Source organism: Ranitomeya variabilis, chromosome 5, assembly GCF_051348905.1.
Source record: "Ranitomeya variabilis isolate aRanVar5 chromosome 5, aRanVar5.hap1, whole genome shotgun sequence".
NCBI classification, from domain to species: domain Eukaryota; kingdom Metazoa; phylum Chordata; class Amphibia; order Anura; family Dendrobatidae; genus Ranitomeya; species Ranitomeya variabilis.
Genome location: NC_135236.1, coordinates 129,835,986 through 129,845,252, shown reverse-complemented (window position 1 = coordinate 129,845,252; position 9,267 = coordinate 129,835,986). Strand labels below are relative to the sequence as shown.

The following is a 9,267-nucleotide window of genomic DNA, read 5'->3' as shown; positions in this document are numbered from 1 at the left end:
ATATCATTTTATGGTGAATGCTCTGCAGTGATATACTGACCTTCCAGCATATGTGTTACTATGTGTGAGATTGCACTGAATAGCTAGTATATATCCATATGCTTAGGGATTATTAAACACTGCATAGGGGCATTGAATGAACGATTAGATCAAGTTAAGCACTAGCACTTTATTTTTATTGCTGCTAACCTTATGGGTCCACCCATCCACTTTCTTGTGATATGTAATATGTAAATGTGGTACAGGTGCTTCACATTATCTAGCTTTTGTCATTCAAAATGTTATGTAGTCATATATTGTTAGTTTTAAAGATGTGATACATAAAATATGGGTACTATTTTGGACAAATAGTCTCTCGTTTTTCCTTCTGTTGGTATTCTTAGGGTAGAAGCTGTTCACTAAAATGTAATGGGGCTGATCAGCTAGTGAGAATAGAGAATGTAAGACCACTGTCCGCCTTCAAACATTAGGGGCTGCCAATATATACATTTGACTAGGAAAAACAAAAATGTAATGATGCAAGGTTTTTTGTATACTTTATCTCTATCAGTTCATGTTGCTAGGTCATAATAATCAATATTCATCAAGAAATTAATGACAACTAGAGAACTGGTACTATTCAAGAAAGCATTTATACACAGAACCAATAATGAGGTCAATCCCAAACATATAAAAATGGCTATTTGCCCACAGCAACAATGAAGTCAAACTTGTCCTCCTGTACAAACAGTAAAGATACAAATCAGTTTCTATGTAGTCTGGATTTTGTGCCCCGCCATTAATAATCAATACCAATCTCGTTAGATAGTCCAGTCCCTATCACTCCAGTTCTATTACGTCCATCCTCTGATCTGTGCTGGGACAACTGGAATATTAAAGTGATAGAAACCATCATTTTTGGAGAGAAGCATTGCTGTTGTGTTCTTTCACCAGACCTGAAGCCTTTAAGAGTTGTAAGTCTGTATAATTATTTACAAGTAAAGTTGCGGTCAAGTATTTCTGTTGCTCATATACGCAAAATCTGCAGATTTCTTCTTGTAATCTTTATGGAAAGCAACCTAATTTTGACCCACTGTCCTTTCTTAGGGTCATTGCGCTACTACAGCCATGACAGTCTTTTGCAATCCCACTGTTCGCTTCCTCCTGTTGTGGGGCAATATATTCTTCACTCTTGGAGTGTAAGTTGTCGGCAGAAGCCAAGCTGCACTGTGATACTAAATCTTCACTAAAGAACATAAGTGCAGAGTCTCACATCCTATCAGACCCTCGTCCTGAGAAGTCTGTCTGCAGAGGTACGATATTATGGTCATATGCAGCATGTTCAGAGCTCCCGGTGCTGGCAAGCTTGAGCTGTGCGGCCGCATGTGACAGCTGGAAGGCGGCATCCGGATGTGCTGTGTCCGGCAGCAAAGTGCACTCTCTATCCAGCATATCTGACACTCCCTTTAATAAATCCAGAAATCCAAACGCAAGGGCTGCTTTCCTCAGTCTGTTCAGTTCCTGGATATCAAATCATACAAAAGTGTTATAAAGCAGTGAAAACATATGAATATATGGATGGGACATTAGCCAAGAGAGGAACAATCCCCTGAATAAAGAGAATGCAATCTGTATGGTGTAAATCCACAGTAGCAAAGCTGCGCACATAATTTGGAGATTTTATTTTTCTTCCAGTTCCTCATTTGAACTCCATGTCCTAGTGACGATGACTATGGAGACACTGACGTTAATGGGTAATCAGACAGTCACAGTAGATGGGGGTCAGCTAGATCTTACTTTATAGAAGGTTTGAGTCTTCTCTGGAAGTTTCCTGGCGTTCCTTAGGATCTTCTGCACATCAGTCTACAAGACATCAACCATGTAGGTAACATCACATGCAGTAGATTTTCTGACCCAAGAATCATCCCATACCATTATGCATGGAGCAACCTTACTCCTCTTTCTGACTTCTACTTTCCTTTACAGTATATCATGGTGTGATCAGTCTGTGAAGTCGGTGTATAATCTACGACTGAGTTAAAAAAATGCACATGAAATGCAACAAAAAGTGCATATACATGCAGGAACTGAATATAATTTTTTGTGCAAATTAACACTTATACAAAGTGGAAACCTAATTGGGCATATGAGCTTGTACTGCCACAATCACACTCACAGCAAATGTTAATGTCGTATTTACTAAGGCCCAAATCCTCTTTCCCTTAAACTGTGAAATGTTAGAACAAAGATTGTGTGGCTTCGTAGTGAAATGCAATGCCAACAGAAAAGTGCCACTGACCTACTATATACAGTGGGGCAAAAAAGTATTTAGTCAGTCAGCAATAGTGCAAGTTCCACCACTTAAAAAGATGAGAGGCGTCTGTAATTTACATCATAGGTAGACCTCAACTATGGGAGACAAACTGAGAAAAAAAATCCAGAAAATCACATTGTCTGTTTTTTTTATCATTTTATTTGCATATTATGGTGGAAAATAAGTATTTGGTCAGAAACAAACAATCAAGATTTCTGGCTCTCACAGACCTGTAACTTCTTCTTTAAGAGTCTCCTCTTTCCTCCACTCATTACCTGTAGTAATGGCACCTGTTTAAACTTGTTATCAGTATAAAAAGACACCTGTGCACACCCTCAAACAGTCTGACTCCAAACTCCACTATGGTGAAGACCAAAGAGCTGTCAAAGGACACCAGAAACAAAATTGTAGCCCTGCACCAGGCTGGGAAGACTGAATCTGCAATAGCCAACCAGCTTGGAGTGAAGAAATCAACAGTGGGAGCAATAATTAGAAAATGGAAGACATTCAAGACCACTGATAATCTCCCTCGATCTGGGGCTCCACGCAAAATCCCACCCCGTGGGGTCAGAATGATCACAAGAACGGTGAGCAAAAATCCCAGAACCACGCGGGGGGACCTAGTGAATGAACTGCAGAGAGCTGGGACCAATGTAACAAGGCCTACCATAAGTAACACACTACGCCACCATGGACTCAGATCCTGCAGTGCCAGACGTGTCCCACTGCTTAAGCCAGTACATGTCTGGGCCCGTCTGAAGTTTGCTAGAGAGCATTTGGATGATCCAGAGGAGTTTTGGGAGAATGTCCTATGGTCTGATGAAACCAAACTGGAACTGTTTGGTAGAAACACAACTTGTCGTGTTTGGAGGAAAAAGAATACTGAGTTGCATCCATCAAACACCATACCTACTGTAAAGCATGGGTCATTCCATATCAAGTGATCCAAATATGAATATTTTTTTTACCTTACGTCTTTAGATTTTTTTTATTTTTTGTTTTTATGAAGTACAACTTTAGTTAATTACAAATTAAAAGTTTAAAAAAATTTTCTTCATCAGTTAATTTTTTACAGATTTTTAAAGTTTTGAAAAAGCATGGATTTTGGCCTGGTATGGCTTTTCATTTTTTATCATATCTCGGGTTAGAATTAAGATATAGAGGTGGGAGAGGCATCATTTTTCTCAGAACGGTACTGGCTTTCATTTGATATGTCACAAGACTATGTTTCTTTATATTTTGTTTTGGAGAAATCAAATTAAAAATTTTGATGCGCAATTCTGAAAAAAACGTATGTTTTAAAATTGTGAAAACATGCATGTGTGTTACTTGTGTCCTTGTTTATATTTGTACAGGGATTCAACTTGGGATCTATCACATTTGTATTTTTTTTAAGCCTTAAATCATCTGATTTTATGTTTGTGTGAGTTTCTTCCTTTTTTCTTTTCAAATTACAACTTACTGCATTCAACATTTATATGTAACAATAAAGAAACACAAAAAACAAATACCGAAGTGCCAGAATAAATACATCTTAATCATCATAACAACTTGCTCAGCATTTTCAACCTGAATTCATTGAACAAGCCAAAAGATAAAAGGTGATCACATCCTCAAGTGTGATTTTTAAATACAGTCTCGTCCTAATTATGTTAAAAACCAGATTAAAAGAACCAATATTTCTACCACCTATTTATACATGGAACAATTTTTTTTCTACTATATCACTAAACATGTCATTTCTGAAGTGTTTAAGAAGAATAGTCCAGTAGTTAAATCCTCGTACTATAAAATATGAACTAATCAAACAATTAATAGTAGGTTTTTACACTGGGCTTTTATCATCAATGTGTCCCTTCTAGTGGGTGAAATGTCATCTTGCCCATAAGCGCTCACTAGCAATGGCCGTTTCCTTCTGTGTCAGAGTATGTGCGGCTGTCATGGTGCTCGGCTCCACCTGAGTTATATCTGATTTTTGTTCACTTTTACAATGTCTGATTTTCTTGGATACACAAAGGACGGCGCTGGACCAGACGGTGCAGAAAAGTCACTTCTACGTCTTCATTTTCACAATCTTTGGAGAGTCAGTAGCCGTCAGCGCTGATCATATTCACAGGTCACATCACCAGTTGTGTCATCCATTGCCGATCTTGTGCCGCCTTCTACCACGTCATGGACGTCACTGTCTTTATTTCCACTACATGGGATGACAGTCCGGTATTGCTGAGTCCCTGTGATGGGTTCTGCTTCCTGTAACCAATATAACTAACTCTCCTCCTCTCCGTAGTCCTGGTTTGAACAATACATGAACTGGATGTTCAGAATATTTTTCTCCCTCCATTTGAGGCGTTACCTCTCCTGGGTGATAAGATTTGGTGTGAATACGGCCTCTGGAGACCCGAGCTGCCGGCCGGTCATCTGCTCTGCAGTCACCGTCTACCCCTGGTCATTCTCAGCCCTAACAAAGCTTCTCCTCTGTCCTCTCCTGCTTCTATGTGGTAACATAATAAAATAATACAGGAATATCTAACAATCATGGATTATTTGGTAAATATGGACCCCACACTACACCACAGGCTGAACAGATCTGAAATCAAAATTTTTGAACTGACACTGTAATAGTTTTATTTTTTAAAATATGATCCCATCATGATCCCATCTTGTATTTTGGTACAGATGTGAATAGGAGCATAGCAGGGACATGTGCAGTTTTTGAAATTTTTAAATTAAACGTTTTTTTCGGAAATGCGTTTTAAAGTTTTGCGCCTGTGATCGCATAGGTAAATTATTATCAAAGATACTCTTGTGACATATCTGGTGAAAGCCTGTACTGTTCTGAGTAGAATGGTGTTTATTTTGTTTCTCTATCTCTTTTCTAGCCTGAGTTATGGGGAGAAATGTAAAGGCAGGCAACACCGAAATTCACACTTTTTCCGAACTTTGAAAATCAATAAAAAATTTAAAAAAAAATCAAGAATTTTTTTTTCTTCGCATTTTGCATTCTCTGACAAACTATTACCAAATAACAAAATCTCAAAAGAATTAAAAATATAGTGGTAAAAATCATTGGTTCACTTGACATGGAATGACCCCCATGGTGGTGGAAACATCATGCTTTGGGGCTGTTTCTCTGCAAAGGGGCCAGGACGACTGATCGGGGTACATGAAAGAATGAATGGGGCCATGTATCGTGAGATTTTGAGTGCAAACCTCCTTCCATCAGCAAGGGCATTGAAGATGAAACGTGGTTGGGTCTTTCAACATGACAATGATCCAAAGCACGCCACCAGGACAATGAAGGAGTGGCTTCGTAAGAAGCATTTCTAGGTCCTGGAGTGGCCTAGCCAGTCTCCAGATCTCAACCCTATAGAAAACCTTTGGAGGGAGTTGAAAGTCCGTGTTGCCAAGCGACAAGCCAAAAACATCACTGCTCTAGAGGAGATCTGCATGGAGGAATGGGCCAACATACCAACAACAGTGTGTGGCAACCTTGTGAAGACTTACAGAAAACGTTTGACCTCTGTCATTGCCAACAAAGGATATTTTACAAAGTATTGAGATGAAATTTTGTTTCTGACCAAATACTTATTTTCCACCATAATATGCAAATAAAATGATAAAAAAACAGACAATGTGATTTTCTGGATTTTTTTTTCTCAGTTTGTCTCCCATAGTTGAGGTCTACCTATGATGTAAATTACAGACGCCTCTCATCTTTTTAAGTGGTGGAACTTGCACTATTGCTGAATGACTAAATACTTTTTTGCCCCACTGTATACAGACACATAACTAGAGCTGAGCAATTTTTTTAACATTTTGTTCCAATTACAATCGGCAGCAAATATTGTTTTTTGCAATAGTCGCTGAACACAGCCAAATGTCATTAGAGTCAATGGGAGTAGAAATTACCAAATATATTCAGAACCGATCATCAAACATAGGATACCAATATGGCACGAATATGGCAAATTCAGATTTTGCGACCATTTCCGAACATATTCGCTCAACTCCACACATATCATCTCAAAGCATGGTTTCATGAAATAGGGACCTACAGTATACACACTCCACAACATTGAAACTCTAACAGCAAGAAAAAAAAAGTGGTATTTGAAGTGTTAATGATATGCAAATAATAAAAAAATAGAAATTAACATTTCGGTTAATTCAGTCTTCATTGCAGAAATCCCCACACTTACATGCCTTGGCTGCTATTAACAAGATCCACTGCTGGCAGCTCCCTTTGCAGTTGCCGACCAATGACTTCCTAGATGTGCTCGATGGGAGACAAGTTTGGAGATTCTGCAGGCCATGTTAGCACATTTAGGCCACACAGGCTGCTCACAGTAACAGAAGCAACACGTGGCCTGGTGTTGTGTTGAAAAACGGCTTCCTGAGACACTTTGGAGAAATAGTCATACCACTGGTTCCACAACCATATCAATGAACTGCCAAGCTGTCAGTGTAGTTGGAATGAAGACTAGAGGTGTCTGGCTACTGTACATTATTCCACCCCACACAATAGGACTGGTGTGACGTTCACCCGTGAGGCCTCGTCAGGGCGTTGCCCACATTGTTACCAGACCAATCTCTGACTATCATTGCGTCCAGTAAAAAAGCGGGACTGGTCACTGAAGAGGACAGATCTTCAATCAAGCCTCCATTGCCGTATTGCTCTACATAATGATAGCCTTTGAGAGCAGTGACATGACGTCAATTTAACTCCTGTAGATGGACATCTGGCTTGTAGCCCAATGTCGTGCAAACGCCTTCTGATGGTTGTGTAGACGCTATTTGACACCTTAAAGTTGGCATGCAATGTCCAATTGTACTTGCAGTACACAATTGATCAATCTTCGAACCAAGTGGTACGGTCATTTTTCAAAGCTTCCCAGGAGCTATTTTTCAGCATGATCACGCCAGGTCACACGTTGCTTGTGCTACTATGAGCAGCGATTGTGTCCTAAACATGCTACCATGGCCTGCACGTCTCGACTTGTCTCTGAACATCTGGGATGCCATTGGCTGACAATTAAAAAGGGAGCTGCCAACAGCGGATCTTGATGAGTTAGATGCCCAAGTGCATCCAGTGAGGTAGAACATTCCTCAATGATAGCAGCTAAGGAGTGTACAGTGGCAAGTAAAAGGTTGGGCACCCCTGATCAAAACTACTGTTATTGGGAACAGTTAAATAAGTTGAAGATGAAATGACCTCTAAAAGGTCTAAAGTTAAAGATGGCACATTTCCTTTGTATTTTAAGCACACACACACACACACACACAAAGAAATATATATAATCTTACTGTAAGAATATTATAAAAATTATATATATTATACTATATAATATTTTTTACAATAAGATTATATTATATATAATGTGTATGTATGTAAAAACTACAAAAAGGAAAATAGACTGATGCAAAAGTTTGGGCACCTTGCATAGTTAGTACTCGGTAGCACTCCAAAGTATCACAGCTTGTAAGCGCATTTTATAGCCAGACAAGAGTCTTTCAATTCTTATTTCAGAAATTTTCATCCATTCTTCCTTGGAACCTTCTTCCAGTTCTATGAGATTCCTGGATCGTATTGCATGCACTGCTATTTTGAGATCTAGCCAAAGATTTTCAATGGTGTTCAGATCAGAGAACTGTGAGGGCCATTGTAAAACCTTCAGCTTGTGCCTTTTGAGGTAGTCTATTGTGGATTTTGACGTGTTTTTTGTATCATTACCCATCTGTAGAATCCATCCTCTTTTCAACTTCAGCTTCTTTACAGATGTTGTTATGTTTGCATCAAGAATTTGTTGAAATTTCATTGAATCCATTCTTCCCTCTACTCGTGAAGTGTTTCTCATGCCATTGGCTGCAACGCAACTTTAAAGTATGATTGATCTACCACCATGCTTAATGGTTAGCGAGATGTTCTTTTCCTGAAATTCTGTGCTTTTTTTCTCTCCACACATACCTTTGATCATTGTGGCCAAATAGTTCTATTTTAACCTCATCGGTCCATAGGACTTGTTTCCAAAATACATCAGGCTTGTTTAGATGTTCTTTTGCATGCTTCTGACGCTTAATTTTATGGTGAGGATGAAGGAGAGGTTTCCTTTTGATGAGTCTTCCAAGAAGGCCATATTTGTGCAGGTGTATCTGAACAATAGAACAATGTACCACAACTCCAAGGTCTGCTAAATCTTTCTGAAGGTCTCTTTCGGTCAAGCAGGGGTTCTGATTAGCCTCTCTATGTATCCTACCAGCAGCTCTCACTGAAATGTTGTTTGATCTTCCAGACTTTATCTTGATCTCAACTGTTCCTGTTAACTGCCATTTCTTAATTACATTTCAAACTGAGGAAAGGGCAACTTGAAAACGCTTTGCTATTTTCTTATAGCCTTTACCTGTTTTGTGGGCCTCCACCATTTTCAGAGTACTAGGAAGCTGCTTAGAAGAACCCATGGCTGCTGTTTTTTGGCACAAGATTAAAGGAGGCTGGGTTTTTATAAAGATGGGAAATTTGCATCACCTGGCCTTTCCTAACGGTGATAGTGAACAAACCATAACCCTAACAGGCTAATTAAGGTCAAAGTTATCTGAGCAAATCTCCAAGGGTGCCCACACTTTTGCATTGGCCCATTTTCCTTTTTGTAATTTTTAAAAAAATAAATAAATAAATGAAAAAAATACTAATATATATATATATATATATATATATATATATATATATATATATATATATATATATATATTATCTTTCTTCCTTGCCTAAAGTAGAAAAGGAAGTGTGTCATTTTTAACTCTCTTAGACATCATTTCCCATTCAACTTGCTTAACTGTTCACAATAACAGTAAGTTTGACCAGGGGTGCCCAGACTTTTACATTCCACTGCAAGTGCGTGTACTTCTGCACGTAGCGCTCATACTTGATACTGAATTGCTTTGTGAGATGCTTTGAACATATTGCTTCCATCGTAACG

The 9,267-nt window shown here is 38.8% G+C and overlaps 1 protein-coding gene across 5 annotated transcripts in view; it reads right to left on the bottom strand.

Annotated features, from left to right (window-relative positions):
* Window positions 1-613: 613 nt before the first annotated feature.
* Window positions 614-9,267, bottom strand: part of INTS14 (integrator complex subunit 14) — a 28,932-nt gene continuing 20,278 nt past the window's right edge. For all 5 annotated transcript variants that reach the window (XM_077263296.1, XM_077263299.1, XM_077263297.1 and 2 more), the window contains exons 11-12: window positions 1,777-1,842; window positions 614-1,500 (exon numbers count right to left, since the gene is read on the bottom strand). In XM_077263296.1, coding sequence (XP_077119411.1) covers window positions 1,249-1,500; window positions 1,777-1,842 — 318 coding nt within the window. In that variant the 3' untranslated portion in view covers window positions 614-1,248. The remainder of the gene's footprint in view (window positions 1,501-1,776; window positions 1,843-9,267) is intronic.